Source organism: Pongo pygmaeus, chromosome 13, assembly GCF_028885625.2.
Source record: "Pongo pygmaeus isolate AG05252 chromosome 13, NHGRI_mPonPyg2-v2.0_pri, whole genome shotgun sequence".
NCBI lineage: Eukaryota > Metazoa > Chordata > Mammalia > Primates > Hominidae > Pongo > Pongo pygmaeus.
Window position 1 is genome coordinate 117,964,592 of NC_072386.2, and position 18,397 is coordinate 117,982,988.

Here is an 18,397-nt window from a genome sequence, read left to right on the forward strand (position 1 = left end):
GAATATATTTTGTTTTCTCAAAGTTGCTTTTTTCAGGACCTATGTTTTCTTCTGAACTTATGCAGGCCTTCCCTCAAAACTGTGGTATTCACGTGCCATGAACATGCATAGAGTTCGAAAACCACTCTTTTACCTCTTTGGGGCTGTTAAAGATGAAGAGGAATTTGGTGTTTTTGCCAACCTTTCCCCACATGGGCTGCGGACTTTAAGAGCTCTTTTTTTAGGCCCTCAGAGGAAAATCTAGCCTATTTAACTTATTAACTGCCCCTTGGCAGGCAACTTGGAACAAATTTCCCTGGGGTGCAGGATCCAAGAGAATTTGAGGCTTCATCAAAGTCTGTCTTGGTGCCCTTAAGATGAAACCCTTGTCTTTCAGCTTTCTCCTGTCTCAGGGCAAGTTTCTGTTTTCGTAGGGCACATATCCATTCCATGGGTTAGAAGAGCTTTTGGCCCTGTTTGTTAAAGAGGAGAACATCTGTGGGTTCTGAAATTTGCTTCCCTTTTATATCACTAATCAAATTTAGGGAAAGTCATGCAAAAAAATCCAGTGTAGCTTGCCGTGATTGGCTTACCATAGATGGCTGGCTCATGGTGTCACACTGCCACTGTTAGTTGAGCTGTAAGTAATATTTTTATATTGAACTATTTTACCCATGTAATTAAAGCAGTTACTTTGGGTTCTTTTATGTGCAAGAAAAGGATTGTATGCTTTTTGGCCTCAACTTTTTAATTGGTCTATTGCAGTTATCATTGTGTTGCAGTCTTTTAAAATATAATCTCAAACTGTGCGTGCATAATAGATCTGAAGGCTTTTTAATTACTTTGGGAGTACATTTCAGCTATTCTCTAAATTCTCTTTTTGCTCCTTGTAATGGTTCCACAGTTTCCCTTCTTACTTTCTCCTTTTGATGCTTCCTTTGCTTGTACTCCACTGAAACTGCTCTTGCCAAGGTCACCAAAGATCTCCTTGCTACCAAATCCAGTTGGCATTCCTCAACTCTGCCTTTTTTTTTTTTTTTTAACATTTTGAATCGATTGATTGATTGTATAGATAGGGGTCTCATTATGTTATCCAGGCTGATCTCGGACTCCTGGTCTCAAGTGATCCTCCCACCTTAGCCTCCCAAGGCAAGGCTGGGATTACCGGTCAGTCTTCATCTTACATGACAACTCTGTAGCCCTGTTAAAATTTTTTCCTCTCTTGACATCTCCATACTATCAGCTTTTCCTCCTGCCTCCCTGCTTCACCTTCTCAGAATTTTTTTTTTTTTTTTTGATCCCTTCTCATCTGCCTGGCCCTTAAATGTTGGTGCTCTTCCAGATTCTGCCTCCGGCACTGTTTTTACTATATATGCTCTTTCTGGGTAATCTTTCCCTGTCTTAAAATTGGTGACTCCCAGATCCATATATTGAGTCCAGATTTCTATCCACAGCTTTCTATGCATGGGCCCATTTGCCTAAATGCCCACTGGCAATCTCTCCTGGGATGACCCATAGGCAACTAAACTGCAATATGCCCCAAGCTGAATTCACCCTGTCTCTCTTGTGCGAAACCACTGAGTGAATGGCACCATCTTCCTTTCAGTTGCTAATTCCAGAAACCAAGAAATCACACATAGCCATGTCCCAGTCTCTTACCAAATCCCATTGGTTCTATTATATATTCTCAATGGATTTCATGGCCAGTTGCTCTTTATTCATATCACTGTGTACAGCCAGTGTCAGACAGCCTTTTGAGTGCTTTGTGTGTGTAAACTACATTTCACAATGACCTAATGAGGTGGGAGTACTGTTATCATCCCCCTCTTACAGATGAGTTAACTGAGATTCAGAGGGGTAAATTAACTTGTCCAAGGTCACACAACTGGTAAGTTGTAGGGGGTGTCCCCCAACTCCCATCCACAATAGGTTATATTTACTTGAAAGATCCATGATCTTGCTGCTGTTACAGGCTGCTCCAGTGCCCCTCAAACTTGATTATGCATAAAAATCACTGGAGCAGTTTGTTTAAAACCCGTGTTCTGATTTGGCATATCTGGAGTGGGCTGAGTAGTGTGCATTTTTTACAAGCTTGCATTTTGAAAGTGACTTTTAATTCCTTATGTGTTTCTTATTTAGACTCTTGAAGAAATACAAGTAAGAAAAGAACATGATGTTTGCTTCTATGTAGTCCTTCTTTTGTGTGACATGGTATCATTTCCTCTTTCCCTGAGCTTCTGGCACTTTCTTTTGCTCTCCCTGACTTCTCAAAAATTCCATTTAACAAATTCTTGATAAGATTACATCTAGTTTGTCTGTGTCCTCAGATGTAATTAACCTAATCCTGGGAGCTTTGATTTCCTTAATGCTGTAAAGAGTACTTTCCCTAATGTACAGCTCTGGCAACATCATCCTTATGCATTCAAGCAAACAAATTCCTGCTGTAATAACAACAGCAAACCTTCAGCATCTCTTTTTTGCTTATGAAATAAAGTGGGTAGTCTTTAGCTTGACATTCAAGGCTTTCTGCAGTCTTGCTCCAACCTATCTCTGAGCCTTACTTAGCTCATGTGGCCCATGATCCAGCAAATGGGCCTTTACCCACCATTGCCCAGGCCTGAGACTTCCTCATACTTTTTCATCGTTCTAGAATGCCCTCTTGAAATATGCCTCTGTTGAGTCTCATTTTTTCCATGCAGCCTTACTTGATTCCCCTATGGGAAAGTCATCTTTCACTATCTAGAACCCCACAATTGTTTGCATTTCTCTATGGTACCTGTCATATTTTACATTGTTATTATTTGTGGGCATTTCTTACCTGTCCTAGTAGGCAGAGATTATGGTGCTTTTCTTATTGTATCCCCAGCAGTACTTGGCTCATTGCCAGACATCCACAAATCAGTTAGAAGATCAGTTTTGCCAAAAATCTCTCTAATAAATTCTTTTTTCTTAAATTTTTTATATTCATATTATTTTGTGTGTGTATGTGCATGTGATGCTGATATACTTTTTAATATATTTTTCTGATTATGAAAGGAATACATAGTCATTATAGAAAATTTGAAATATACTGAAAAGCACAGAGAAGAAAATTAAATTCATATGTAATCCCACAAATAATCATTATTACAATTTAGTACACATCGATTTAGTAATTAAATTTGTATACAAAATGGGTTTATGTATTTTATTGGGCTTCTTTACTTAAAAACAAAGTATATTCTTTTTAGGCATAAAGTTGTCTTTCGTGAATGACTTCATCTCCTTATATCCAAATCTCTTTTTTCTTCTTCATGCGTAATTGCATTGGCTATGACCTCCAAAGCAATCATAAATAGCAGTAGTTGCAGGTGTCCTTGTCCCGGAGTTTCAGGTAAGTTTTTAAAGCTGTACATGAGGGTATCTTTTCTTAATCATTACATATATGAGCATGTCTCTGATTCATAGCTTTCACAAGAACAATTTTACCTGCTTTTAAATGTCTGAGTCATCACCTTTTTCCTTTAAAACTTCACAAATGTTGATCTGTTATTGTGTTAGTTTCCTAGGCCTGCTGTAAGAGTTTATCACAAACTGGGTGGCTGGGTCACTTAAAACAACAGAAGTCTGTTCTCTTACAGTCCTGGAGGCTAACAGTTCAAAATCAAGATGTAGCAGGGCCATCCTCCCTCTGAGGGCCCTGGGGAAGAATCCTTCCTTGCCTCTTCTAGTTTCTGGGGTTGCGGCAATCCTTAACCCCCTTTGGCTTGTAGCTGTTATCACTCCAGTCTCTGCCTCTGTTATCACATCACCTTCTCTCTGTGTCTCTGAATCTGAATCACCCTCTCTTTTTCTCTTATAAAGACATGAGTCATGGGATTTAAGTCCTACCTGAATCCAGTAGGACCTTATATCAACAAATTACATCTGCAAAGACCCCATTTGCAAATAAGATCATATTCTCTGGTTCCAGGTGGACCTGAATTTGGGGGGGACACTATTCAACCAGTACAGTTACCTTTTGCTCTTTAGTGTTCTGAAGAGAAATCTGAGCCAGTTCCAATTCAGTTTCTTTCTTGGTGACCTTTCCTGGCTGGGTTTTTCTTACTTTTTTTTTTCTTTTCATCTTTCATTTTTTACATGTTTCCCATAATTTATCTGCACCTTTCTATTTTCATTAATTTTCCTTAAAACATTGCACCTGTGGGATTCTTAGATCCAGTCCTTTAATCAAGGATGAATATTTTCTTCTGTTATATCTTTGATTATTGCTTATTTTTTCCCCTAAAACAGTAAAGAGAATTTTCTCTGTCCTCCATGACTGTCTTTTCTGTCTTTTTATTTTCATTTTGTTTTGTTCCTTTCCATTCTATAATCAGCATCTAAAATGATGGAGATATTACTGGTTTAGTTCCCTAAAATTAGCATTTTGTTTTCCTCCTCCAGTGAAGATTTTAATCCTACATTTGCATTTTTTCGTCCTCTTTTATCTCACCCACTTGCACAAGGTTTCTACACTATTGCAAAGAGCTCATGTCTTCTGTCTCCCTGAGGACAGCAATGGCTATTCTGAAATTTTATTTTGGTTTCATAGTAAAGATGGTTAGAGGTATGCTTCCCTCTTTTAGTTTTCAGGATTATGTGTAGCATTTTTTCATAGCCCCCATGTTTTTTTTGTTTTGTTTTTGTTTTTGTTTTACTTCAAACAAAAACAAAGAGCCATTCAAACCTTCTTTTTTTCAACATTCAGAATGTATAACTGGCTCTCAGCTATCATTGTTCATTTGGGACTGTAGCTTCTCTGAGTTAAACAACTGGATGGCTGGAGATTATACAAAGCTCCTTGATCAATTTCCAGGGTCTAGTTGGTGTTTATCTTATAAAGCTCTGCTGGAGTGAGATAGGATATTCTCCTGTGCTTGGCTTTTTGCTGCTCTGTACCAGTGGCTCTAGAATTTATACATGACAGGGGCTTAGGATCTACCAGTAGCAGTCTGGTTGAAAGAGGTGTATTGAAGTAATGTTTGCTTAGCTCTTTACATAAGCCTGAGAAAATGCCAGCTGTCTAGATCAAAAAACAGGATGCAGATTGTCAAGAGGTTAAATCTCCCCCAGCCCCTTGGCATGTTGGGGAAACTAAACTCCCTAGGATGCTCTGCCCTCAGGACTCTCCATGTCTCACTCCCTACCTGGGGCGCTTGGTTTATGAGGACTGCATTCTCTAAGATGGACTCACTCTCCCTCCCTACTTCTTGCCCAGTGTTTTCTTGTCATGAAAAAGAGGTGCTTGTACGAGTGAGGCTACCTCAAAATGCAGTGCCCATGCAGTAAAAAGATGATTCCTAGTGTTTTATTCTTACTCTTTTGAAAGACCCAATGTCTCTTAGCTAAAATTAGATGGTGTGGGGAAGATTAAAGTGCCTTCCAACCTTCCATAATTATCACAGATTTGTTCTGTTCCAAGCAACAAAGCCAGTCACCAAATACATTTCTCGATTCTTCTCCATTGGCCATATAGTAAGTAGAAAATGTCTTGAGATTTTGGACATAGGATTGCCAATCATTCCTTCTTAATATTCAAAGGAGTTGTCATCATTTGTGGTGAATTTTCACAAGTCTTTTACTGGGAAATGGAGTATCAGGGACTACTATTCAGATATGATTTTAATTAGAAAGCCAAGACAGGTGTATTTTGAGCTGGAAAGCTACATGACAGTGCTCATCCTGAATTGCCTCATGTTTCTCAGTAAAATAGCAGAAAGGTCATCTGTTAGGAGAAAGGGTGTTTCTGTAGTGGTAACGTGTGACAGATAAGGTAGAGGATGTGATGGGAAGTAAAAAAATAATGGCTCAAAAGATTGGATGGTGATGAGGATCTAGCCATAGTCAAATAGCATGAGCATGTTGTAGGCCTGGTCAGATGGAAACTCTTCTTTGAACACAGAAAAAGAGTGAGAGTTCAGTTGGCAGGGGGCGAGCGAGTGACTTGACTTAGTGGCGTGAGGAGGAGTGAGCAGCATGCAAGATCTGTGGGGTGGTAAGTGCAGCCTGATTAACCACAGATCCCTAGATAGAACCCATGCCAAAAAGAGCCCTAGTGGGTTATGAGGTAGGTCCCATGATGCCACAGCTGTGCCAGTGAGAAGGAGAGGATGCTGTTGGAGTTAGGAATGGGTGGCAGAGCCATGGAGTTGGGAGGTATTCGATTTGAAAGGCAGAAGAATATGAGCTCAGGCTGTCAGATCAATCATAGTGATGGGTGTTGAGTTTGCTGAGGACAGGGGCCAGGGACAAGGATGATAAGAAAAGTCTGAGTCCAGATCCAGGGCCTTGGTGGCTCTCCTCCAGCCAACATTTATCCTCCTGGCTGGGGAATCTGCCTGCCACCTGGTTGGTTCTATATGCGCCATGGTGCTCTCAGCACCCCAGCTGCCCAGCTGCCCAGTCACCCAGATCTCCCTGTCCCCCGGCACAGGCAGAATAGGATCAAGGTGAGGAGTGAGAGGAGGAGAAAAAAACCTACCCCTTCCCCCTACTCTGGTCCTCACACTGGCTGCTTCTCCCTTGCCTTTCCCTGCAGGCACAGAAGTGGACTAAAGGAGACCAGGAGACAGGCCCCAGGGCAGCACTCAGCAGTGAGGGGATGGCTCATTTTACCCATGTTTATGCCTTTTCTCACCCCCTCTTTTTGATGCAGACATTTAAACTTTTCTTTCTTCCTTTCTGAATAGTAGTACTTTCTAAGTCAGGGATGTGTCTGTGTCTTTGTCTGTCTGTAATTTGCATGTGCAGGGTCAAATGGATCTGCTTTCTTGACCAGTATTTGCAGTTTAAATAAACCAGCTTATGTTGGAAATCATTTCTCAAAGGTCCTGTACATCTTCCAGAATAAATTGCATTATAGCAATGCAACCTTCCCCAGTTCCCCCAGGCAGAGTTCGTCTCTCCAGTGTCTGTCCCCTGTTCTTTTGTCTGTTGTTATGGCATTTAACCAGGTTGTATTGTGATTTATCTGATTATATGTATGTGTGTCTCTCACTCCCTCTAGGATTTGCAGTCCTCTAGGGCAGGGATCATGTTGGATTCATCTTTGTCCAGCAGTTAGTACAGGCCCTGAAAAAAATGGTTTCAGTAATGTTTGCTAGATGGACAAATATTTAAACAGATCTTCCAAGAGTTTAAATGTAGCATAAAGTGGCTTAATCATGCTAATCAGAGCATTTTATATTAATCACTATCATATTACAATATATATTATAGCATTATAACATTTATTGAGCACTTATTATGTCCAGTTACTATTCTAGGCTCGTTATACATTTTACATTATTAAATCCTCACCACAAGCCTAGAAGTAGGTACAGTCATTGTCCCCATTTTAGACATAAGGAAACTAAAATTTAGAGAGGAAAAATTAAGTGATTTTCCCAAGGTCACACGGCTAACAAGTATGGAACTGAGATTTGAACCTGGTCAGTTGAGCCCCAAAACCCATACTCATAACCCACTCATTTCAAAGAAAGGGGATCTAGGAGAAAATATTACATACTATGCTTAAAGATGTACTTTACATAAACTTTTTGAGTTTTTTTTCTAAGTGAAAATATTGTTCCTGTGGTTTATATGCCTGAATGCCAAGTACACAGTGATGCTGAGCAGATATCATAGGGAATACCAGCACTGATTCAGAATGGAACGAGCACCAACCCAATGAAACAAAGCAGTGAAATAGATGAGGAAGTGCTTTTTGTTTTTGAAAAATTACGTATTTGTATTAATCTAAGAAAGATCCTCATTTAATAATAATTACCTACAATTTGAAACTAATAATGTTTTTATTTATAGTTAATAACATTTTATGCTTTCTATTTAAAAAAAATAATTTGTTAAGTTCTACGAACAAGTATTCTTGCTTGGATCTTATTTTTTTTCCTGAGATAAAACATCTAATATATTGAACACTGTTCAGTGTTAAATGAAACAGTTAGTTTTGCTGAGATTAGACCAAGGCCTCTACTCAGGATGTTAAATCACATGAATTTTCACTACTTAACTAACTGAATGGGAAACCAATTTGATTCGGGTCACCCAGAGCTGCATGAATGTCCAGCATGTCATTATACATAAAAATATGTATAATTGGACAGAGTTGTGGCCCTGTCCAATAGAACTTTCTGCAATTATGGAAATATTTTTATCTGTGCTGTCCAGTGTAGTAGTCACACATAGCCACTGAGCACTTGAAATGTGACTAGTGCACTCAGGAACTGAATGTTTTTTATTTTAATTAAAATTAAATCTAGGCTGGGCACAGTGGCTCACACCTGTAATCAATCCTAGCACTTTGGAAGACCTTAGCAGGAGTATCACTTGAGACTAAGAGTTTGAGACCAGTCTGGGCAACATAGTGAGACCCTGTCTTTACGAAAAATAAAAAAGTAGCCAGGCATGGTGGCATGTGCCTGTGGTCCCAGCTACTTGGGAGACTGAAGCAGGAAGATTGCTTGAGCCCAGGAGGTCAAAGCTGCAGTGAGCCATAATTGTGCCACTATACTCCAGCTTGGGAGACAGAGCAAGACCCTGTCTCAAAAAATAAAAAATAAAATTTAATTTAATTTAAACAAGGCTGGTGGCCACAGTATTGGACAGTGCGAGAACTCAGAAGGAATAACTCACAGTGCCTGGCAGATCTTAGCCAAATGATCATTTAAGTCTTTTTTTGTTTGTTTGTTTGTTTCCTTTTTCTCCCTCCTGGGCACGGTCTTCCTCAGAATCTGAGTATTTGGTGTATGACCATAGCAGAGATGTAAGACCAAATAAAGTTAAAAAAATCCTGTCCTCTTTTCTTAGCATTAGTGATGTTACACATACATGTTAATACCCTTTTCCTAAACATTTCCATCAAAATGAATGCAAAAGATCTGGTGTCTCTTCTCGAAGGAAACTGCCCCACTTTTCTGTGAGTGTGTGGCTCTTATGTGGCTCTCATGTGGCTCTCGTGTAGCTCTGGTGTGGAGCATCAGATCCTTCACCTCCTCAGAAGATGTTCTGGGCCAGGGCTACCTTTGTGGGGCAGTGTTCTGACAAGATCTTCAGTTTGCAACTGGCTTTTGGTCTACTCAGATTTCTTTCTTAAAATAGTTTTCATTGTGTATGTTTTCCTAGAAAATTTGCCATTTCATTGAACTTTTTGATGATATTGGCATAATTTCATATAGAATGAATGAATATAATTTCATTCTCTTAATCTTTTAGAAATCTCTTTCTTCTTAGTGATTCTATTTTCTTTATTATCACTATATGTATTTGTCTTTGTTCTTTGCTTTTTAAAATCAGACTTGCCTTGGAATATCTTGGATATGTTAATCAATTATACTATCTTTCTAGTTTTGTAATTTCTGCTCTGATCTTTTATTGATTCCTTTCCCCTGCTTTCCCTGGGTTTATTTCATTGTTCTTTTTTTATCTTCTAGTGGTTAATGCTTAGTTCATTGTTTTTATCCTTTTTTGTTTAATAATAAAAGCATTGAAAATGTGAATTTTTCTGTAAATATAGCACCTATCACATTGTGTGTTTTCATATGTACTGTTCTTATTGTTCACGTCTGAATAGTATCTAATTTTACTATTCCTATTTGACTCAAGAATTTATATATGTACATATGCATATATAAATTTATATATGCATATATGCGTATATACATATATAAATTTATTTATGTATGTATGCATATATAAATTTGTTTATATATGCATATATTTAAAGAGATGGGATATCACTGTGTTGCCCAGGCTGGAGTGCAGTGGCTATTGATAGGTGTGATCATGGCACACTATATCACTGAACTCCTGGTCTCAAGCGATCCTCCTGTTTCAGCCTCCCAAGTAGCTGGGACAATAGGCACAATAGGCTGAGATGCATATTTTCTGATTTTCAGTTTTTAAAATCCTTTTGATACTAATTTCTTATTCAGTTGCATTATGCTAAAAATGACCTGTACAGTTTTATAGAATATTTTAGAAGTTTTTTATTTTATATTGTTCTGTAGAACTTTTTCTTGCTTTTCTGGGCCAGACATGGTGGCTCATGCCTTGGCACTTTGGGAGGCCAAGGCGGGCAGATCACCTGAGGTCAGGAGTTTGAGACCAGCCTGACCAACATGGAGAAACCCCGTCTCTAATAAAAATACAAAATTAGCTGGGCATGGTGGTGCATGCCTGTAATCGCAGGACGCTGAGGCAGGAGAATCGCTTGAACTCAGGAGGCAGAGGTTGCAGTGAGTCGAGATCACGCCATTGCACTCCAGCCTGGGCAACAAGAGTGAAACTCGCTTTTCTTTCTTTTCAATATTAGGTTGGTTTTTTTAAAGTTTACTAGATATTTTTAAAGGTGTGTATTCTCTGTACCTTGATACAGTCAATATATGTCTATTAAATCATGTATATTAAATTTATTATTTGATTCCTCTATAAATCCTTACTCATTTTTGCCTTGACCTATCAGAGAGAAATGTACTAAAATTTCCCATTACAATTATAATTTTATAAACTCTTCTTTCTAGTTATAATAGTTTTTGTTTTATAATTATATGTTGTTATTCATTACATAAATGTTTATAGTTACATTTTGGAGATGGGTGGTTCTAATTATCCATATAAAATAACTTTTTTTATTTGATGCCTTTTTCTCCTAAGTTCTGCTTTGTGATTTTATTATTCCCTTACTTTCTTTTTGTCCCAATTTGCCTAGAATATTTTTTACTTTGCCTTTCTTTTTCATGATTGCTTTATTGTATTTAATATATTTCATTTATGTTACCGATCAAGTCTTTTTTGTTTTAGTAGGGAAATGTAACCAATTCATATTTATTAAAACATCTGTGCTGTTCTGTTTACCTTTAGGAGAAGTTCCAGGCTCCTCTTTATCCACTTTCTCATTTTATCTCTCCCTCTCACTCCATCCTTCAGGAGTGCAGATCTGGATTGATCAGATTAGATAACATCTTACTAATTACTAAACTCCTGAATAGACAGAGCTGTATTTGCAAAGGTCAGAGCACACATGTAAAAGTCTCTTTTCTGGACTCTTCTCCCAGAAGAATAACAAAGGGCTGGATGCATTCCAGTGTGAGAGGAGACCTAACCAACTCCCTCCTCTTTGCTGGCTTTGTAGGGGTAAGATCTCAGACTGCCTTGCTGTCTTCTTTCTTTCTGCACCATGTAGGCTGATCTACTTTCACTAGTAGTTCTCCTTTAGTCTTGGTCTCACTCTTTAGTAGAGAACCTTGCTAGAGGGGGTGGTTAGTGTAGGAGATGATTTGTTTATTCCTGCGTTCTGTTCTCTGCCCAAGGACCACTTTCGTAACACCCCAGTCCATTCTTTATACTTTCTCCCAGATATGTTCTCTGTTTTTCATAATCATTTTCCTCTATTTATCTCAAACTGATATTCTGATTTACTCTTTAGGGGCATTTTCTTCTCAGTATCTAATTTTTGGTTCACCATGGTCACTACGTTTTGAAATTCAATAATTACACTTTTCATCTGAAAGCTGATTATAGATTGTCCCATTTTCATAGATTCAATATGCTCCCAAATTATTACCATAATTGGAAACTTTCAAAAAATTCCTTGTACTTTTTGTAGTAAATCTGTTTTGTAGAACATTTTCTCTGATATTTCAGATTTTACATTTTATACTACGAACTTATCATAGGATCAGTGATTATTCTCTTGATTCTTCTTTATTGGGTGTATTAGTTGGCTTAGAATGTCACAGTGCAGTAAAAAACAACAAGTTTATTTCTCTCTCATATACAGCCAGGAATTCTAAGTGGGTGGTGGGTCTGCACCACACATTCAGGCTCAAGAAAATCTGCTGTCTTCAACATGAATTTCCAGGATCCCTCTGGTCACTGGGGTTCTAGCCAGTGGAGAAGGAAAAAGTGCATGGAAGAGGTACCTCCCCTCTCCTAAAGGGCCTGGGTCCATAAATGTACCCAGGTGAGCTTTGGCCCACCTTCAAGTGGAATTAATTCAGTCAAATGGCCACCTCTAGGGAAATGGGGTCTACTTTGTGTCCAGCTATGATTCTGCACTGTGACAAATGGCGAGAGTGGATTTTGATGGCAGCTGGAGCTCTGTACCATCTGAATGAATTGAGGGAGAGGGCTTCTAGGTTGTGCAGTTTTGACATTTAGATGGGTTCTGATAGAGATTTTGTCATTCCTGAGCCCAAATCTCCCAAAAAAGGAAAGTGTAGATTTTTTATAGTTGTAATTGGCCAGATCAAAGGTTTGTGAGGATAATAGAAAGAAAATGGACAGAGACAGCTACCTGATAATCAGCTTTTCTACTGTGTTAAAAATATTTTTTTCCTGAAGTGTTAGTTTTTTCATTCCCTAGTTTGCTGGGGCACTTTCTCCTTTCACAGCAGCTGATGTACTGGTCTTCATCAGGCCCCAGCCACCACAGACCCCTCTGCTTTAGTTAGCAAGCTGTGTGAGCCAGCCGGGGTTGGGGGGCACTGAGACTGCCACTCTGTGCTGGCCCTGAGTGTGACAGTAGGATCTCCTGCCCACCTACTGCCCTCCCACCCATGCTCTCCTCAGGCAGGTCCTGCGAGCGTGAGCTCAGGGTGTTAGTGTGAACCTGCGTGGTTTGATTAAGTTACTGCCCAACCGACTCTCCCCAGCCTATGGTGCTTCCGGTTATCTGGCCTGCCCTTCACTTTGGCCTTTCCTTCATGATAGAGCTGGTAGAATTTCTTTGACATTTCTTGCATGATTAATGAACCTTCTCTGCTTTCCAGGGCCAGTATAGGTCTTACCCCTGTTTTTATATCCCTTTGGCCATTTGCAATAGAAATTTGGCATTCATCTATTCCCATATTTCTTGTTTATGAATATTTAATGAGATCAATACTATGTCAGGTGTTATGCTTAGCTCTGGAGATGCAGTGGTGAGAACAAGTAAATGTAGTTGCTGTCTTTTTGAAGTTTGCTGGAGAGCAGAGAGAGCGCCTGAGGAAAGACAGGTGCAAACCAAGTAAACACACAGAGAAATGTAAATCACAACTCTGCAGAGTGCCCCAAGAACTGACCACAGGGTCATCTTCCCAGGCAGTGGGTCAGGGAAGGTATACAGAAGGAGGGGGACTTTGGTGGAACTGAAGGATGAGTAGTAGGGTTTTTTAGGGGAAGGTGAGAAAGGAGGGCCTTCCAAGCCAGGAAGTCCCAAGCATGTGTCCTTCAGTGAGAAGAAGTGGGGATGCTGGAATAGAGGTGGGATTGTGGCACAGTCATATTTGCAGTTTGCGTAATCACCAGGGCCTGCAGGCTTCGGTGTGAGGAGCCGCTTGGAGAGGAGCAGTGGTAGATGGGTGTCTAGACTCAGTAGGAGGTGGTTGTGGTCATCAAGGTGACAGATGATGGTGACTTGAATGAAGATGGGGATGGTGAAATGGTAAAGGTGATAGTCAAGCCCATTAGCATGAGCTCTGTCTTTATGGATTTCATGAGTTCAAAGGGAGCTGAATTTCTTTTTACCATCAAATCGTTAAATTTGTTCTTCCTTTTTTTCTTGAGCTTTTTAAGCAAGACAAGCAATATGCTTCTTGTTCTAAACTCAACAAATGAAAAGAGCATTATTGTGTATGCCTGTGTCTAAAATATAGTGTTTTATGATGTTCAATTTATATTTTTATATGAATTAATGGCTATCAGCTCTTCTCCCAAGCCTTCGACTCCTAGATGAGACTAGTTATAGTCAGGACTGTCTCTAGCAACCTCTATTTTAAGTAAGGGGAGTGTGTGTCCCACGTCTTTATAGACCTATGTCAGACATTATTAATTGATCATAGTGCTCTTTTCTTGCCAAGTCCAGATGTCATCTCAGAATGCTTCTCCCAAAGCCCTTGAGGCAGCCTATACGAGTAACACTCTACCTGAAATCTACTTGCTTTTGCCTCTATTTTAACAGTGAGTAGAAACCCACAAAGAAGCTGTTGATGCTGAATCCTCTATACTTCCCCTGTGAAAATGGCAGTGACCCTATGATATCTAAATTTATCTTTCTCTTGTACTTTAAAATTGGCCTCTGTAAAGTTAGAGACAGTCCACCAGATTACCCTCACTTCTGACACCAACTACTACGGCGTTCAGGAGTCCCCAAGACCACTCTCAGGTTTGATAATTTGCTAGAAGGACTCACAGAATTCACTAAAAGCTGCTAAGCTCACTTATGGTTTATTACAACAAAAGGATACACATTAAGATTAGCCAAGGGAAGAGGTGCATGGGACAGAGTTCGTGAGAGTTCCATTGCAGAGCTTCCCATTGTCCTCTCCTGATGGAGTTGTAGACAGCATTAACTCCTCCTGGCGATGATGTGTGACAACATCAGCACCGAGAAGCTCACCTGAGTTGTGGTATCCAGAGTTTTTAGCAGGGCTTGATCCCGTAGATGTGGTTGACCACCCACGTGGCCGACCTGAGCCTTCACCCCCTCCAGAGGTAGAGCTGTTACTGTGTGACCCAAAGCCCTCACTATAAATCAGTGTGGCTCAGAGCCCCTAAGTAATCAGACACTAACACAGGTCATTCCCAGGTCTTAGAGATCACCTCCCAGAAGCTGAGGGCAAAGGCTAGACCTCTGTTTGGACAAGTTGAAATTCATGACTACACAGCCTCTTGGGCTCATCCTCAGTTTAGCGAATAGTGTAATGATCTGATGTCATCAAAAACATTTGCTTTTAGAAATTATTTTGCAGGAGAAAGATGAAATATAAAAACTGACATTCTCTGGAAGATGGTTAGGGAGGGTGGTGGTTAGATGAGGACAATGGGTTTCTGGGGTCTGGCTACCTCTGTTCACATCCCAGCTCTACCTGTACTAACTAGTTAAGTGACTGTAGCCCATTATTTTACCCTTCTCTGCCTCAGTTTCCTCGTTCATAAATGAGAATAATAATAATACCTACCTTGTGTTATTATGAGAATTAAACGAGATAATACATATTAAGAGCAAAAGAATGCATGGCATTCAACAAATACCAGATACTGTTTTTATATTTATCGTAGGAAAAATTTATCAATCTCTTTTAAATAATTTTCCTTGAGAAAATTCACTGGAGTTTTTCCCTAAATTTTTTTCTATTAATTTTTATACCATTGTATCTCTTAAGCACTAGTGAAAATATGAGGTAACCATCTTTCCTGAGAAATCACATTTCTGTTTTGCTGAGAGAGCTCTCAGAGAGGTGAGAAGTGCCCCTCAGGGCAGATGCGTTTTGATGAGTCTGCTGCAGATCTTTGTTGCAAATTGTGGGTAGATTTAAAGGCTAAAAAAAGATGTGTTGCTTTCCCAAGTCACTATTGAGAAAATCTAGAAGGAGAAAATAAGTTAAATCTTGAGTCAGTAATTTTGGACTCCAGTGCCAAGCCCCGGTGTGTTCACTCACCTCTTTCGAACATTGGGCCCCTTGGAGACTGTCTATTTGCAAGCATCACCTTGCCAGAGCTAAAACACAGTCTGCCTGCCTGGGGAGGGACTAATTGGACTTTTGGAAACTGTTTAAAACTGAATGAAGCACAGGCGCTTTCTCCGATGATAGTAGAGCCTTGAGTTCTTGCCAGCCATTAATTGTTCTTTAGGCTTTCCTGTGAAGGCGGCTGAACTTGAGAGTTGGCTTTTGGTCTTGCCATCTGTGAACTGCCACTTGTCCACATGCGGTGTGTATTAAGATTGTTTTTGCTGGGAGCATCAGTATTGGAATGTGTTCAAATTAAAATGTGATGCTCTTGTTTTCCACTCTTGCAGTTTAGGCATTCCTTACTCTTGGGTTCCCAAGGACAGTGGGAGCCAACTGTATGAGTACCTGGCTGATAGAGCTTTAAAAAAACTGTTAGCTTCTAGGCTGGGCACTCCAGCCTGTGTCCTTAGATGTGGCTTACTTATAGGATAGTTACATACATATAGAAGAGACATTGTAAATGCTTCCTAATTGAATGCTTTTTCCCCCTTAGCTTATTTCCAGTGATGCTGATGGAGCCATCCAAAGGGCTGGAAGATTCAGAGTGGAAAATGGCTCTTCAGATGAGGTAAGGAAGCCTCCCCACTTCCTGTAATGCCACCAAGCACATGATTATAGTGCTTGGGATATAGCAGTGAAAGAGTTCTGGAAGAGGTCAATAGAGCTTTTCAGAGCTTTGCTTGAAACAAATGGAAGGGAAATGTCAGTATTCTGGCATGGAAGGTGCTATTCATAGGGTGACACATACCCTTTAAAAGATCTATGTTAAAACCAGGTAGACACAGGAAGTTGTTCTGCCAGCAGTGGGACCAAAGACAATTCTGCCACCCTCTGTGAATGGCCCCGAGTCCCAGTACTTCCTCTGCCAGGCTGATCAGCTTGGCACAGCCATCTGAGCAGTGCCGGGGTCCAGGAGGGAGATGCCAAAAATTACTGCAATGACAAAATGTCACCAGGAAAAGAGGCTGGTACTGCCTACTGCTCCTTGGGCCATGCCTACTTTCTGGGCTCTCTGGGTCTTTCTTGCTACAGGCCACAGGGACTCACCTTGCTTTTTTTTTTTTTTTTGCCACTACCCTCTCTATCCCACGGGGTCTACCCTTTAAACTGCAAAGTATGGCAGAAACTCCCCAGCCTTTTTCTTCTTTGCTGCGTTTTTGCACGGTAGCTCATCATAGCTCTAGTTCCCTGACCCTGACCCTGGGCAAGGACCCCAGCCACCCTGAGCCTCATTGTTTTTCATCTGTAAATTAGAAACTGTCTCAAGATTATTGCAAGAATTCAGTGAGCTATGTTTGTAAAACTCCTAGCACTATGCCTGGCACATAGTAAGCTTCAGAAGTGCTAGTTATGATGCTATTGATGGTTATTGTTATTGTCATCACTGCCACATTGCCAGTTTTCTCCTGACCACCTCCTAATGCAAATTCTCAGTGAAGAGCTATGAATTTAACTTGAAAGCCCATGACATTTGGGAAGTGATTGCTCATTTTCACCCTTGGCCTTAGCCATATACATTTACCTGAACCTTGCCATTGACATGTTAGCCAAATGGAGGCTGAATACCCCTGAATAGGTACCCACATCTCGTTCAGAATGATGTTCGCTGACCCACATAGAAGAAGGAACTCATGGAGAATTTTGCTTCTGAACCTTAGAAACAGCCCTCTCCAAATGGCCTGGCCCCTGGGACTAGATAGCCTCACCACCACAAGCTCAGGCAGCCAAGGGTTCTCAGGAGCTAAGCCAGGCACAGAGGCATTGAGTTACTGCTCTCCAGTGCTTGGAAAGCTAGCGGCCACCATGCTGAGTTTCTACTTTGAGAGCCCATGGAGGCTGTATACTTTGAGACATCTTTCTGCTACCAAAATTTTGCAGAACTTCAGCCCAGCCTGAAATGGACAAACCAAACTAGACTTTGCCACCCTACGTAAGCACAACTCTGGCCCCTGCCGCATCCAGTGTCTAGAGGAAATACACACCTCCCAGGAAAGACATCAATGGGGCCTTCATGTGATCCTTAATCACCATACACTTGGCAGTCAAACACTGCTCACCTGGCCCTGCCATACACCAGAGGATAGGTTCTGGGACCCAGTCAGGGGTTAGAAATGACCTGTGCTTGGGTCATGATCAGGAGTGGCTTAAGAGTCAGACTTCCCAGGGTTCAAATCATGGCCCTACAACTCACCAGCAATGTGGCCTTGGGCAGTTCAGTCGACATCTTGGGAACAATCTGGGGGAGTTACTGATTTCACAAGTCATTGCAGTCTGTTGTGTTCAAACTCAGTCCGTCTCAAATTGCTTCTCTGGAAATATAATATCAAGGATCGAATACTGTTTTAGGTTTTATTTCCACCAAAACTACTGAGCATGATGCTCCATTGGAGCACCTTGGCTGTTTCGTATTGGTGGTCTTCAGTTAAAAGTTTCTGGCCAATGGTACTTTCTAGCCTGATAAAAGACCTTATGGGCACTTGACTTCCAGAGGGAAAAAACAGCTGGCTTGCTCTGAATTAGTTAAAGCAGTTAGTGCAGTAAAGGACTCATTATATATAGTTGCTTAAAAATTCTCAAACCTCTGAACAAACAAATTGCAAATTTTGTTTTGGGGTTATTTGTCCTTTTATTATTCAATTGTAAGAGTTTTTTATATAGTCTGGATAATTAGACACTTATCAGATATATGATTGGCAAAAGTTTTCTCCCATTCCATGGGTTATCTTTTCATTTTCTTGGTTGTGTCCTTTGAAGCACAAAAGTTTTAAGATTAGATCATGTCTAGTTTGTCTATTTTTTTTTCTTTCACTGCTTGCACTTCCGTCGTCATGTCCGAGAAACCATTGCCTAATCCAAGGTTGCTTGGTCACTTTTTATAGTTTACTGTTCCCTTGAGATAATGTCAA

General features: G+C 40.3%; 1 protein-coding gene across 4 annotated transcripts in view; it reads left to right on the forward strand.

Moving 5' to 3' along the window:
• Positions 1–18,397, forward strand: part of GARNL3 (GTPase activating Rap/RanGAP domain like 3) — a 167,201-nt gene that overhangs the window by 51,701 nt on the left and 97,103 nt on the right. For all 4 annotated transcript variants that reach the window (XM_063649940.1, XM_054501436.2, XM_054501435.2 and 1 more), the window contains one exon: positions 15,985–16,059. In XM_063649940.1, coding sequence (XP_063506010.1) covers positions 15,985–16,059 — 75 coding nt within the window. The remainder of the gene's footprint in view (positions 1–15,984; positions 16,060–18,397) is intronic.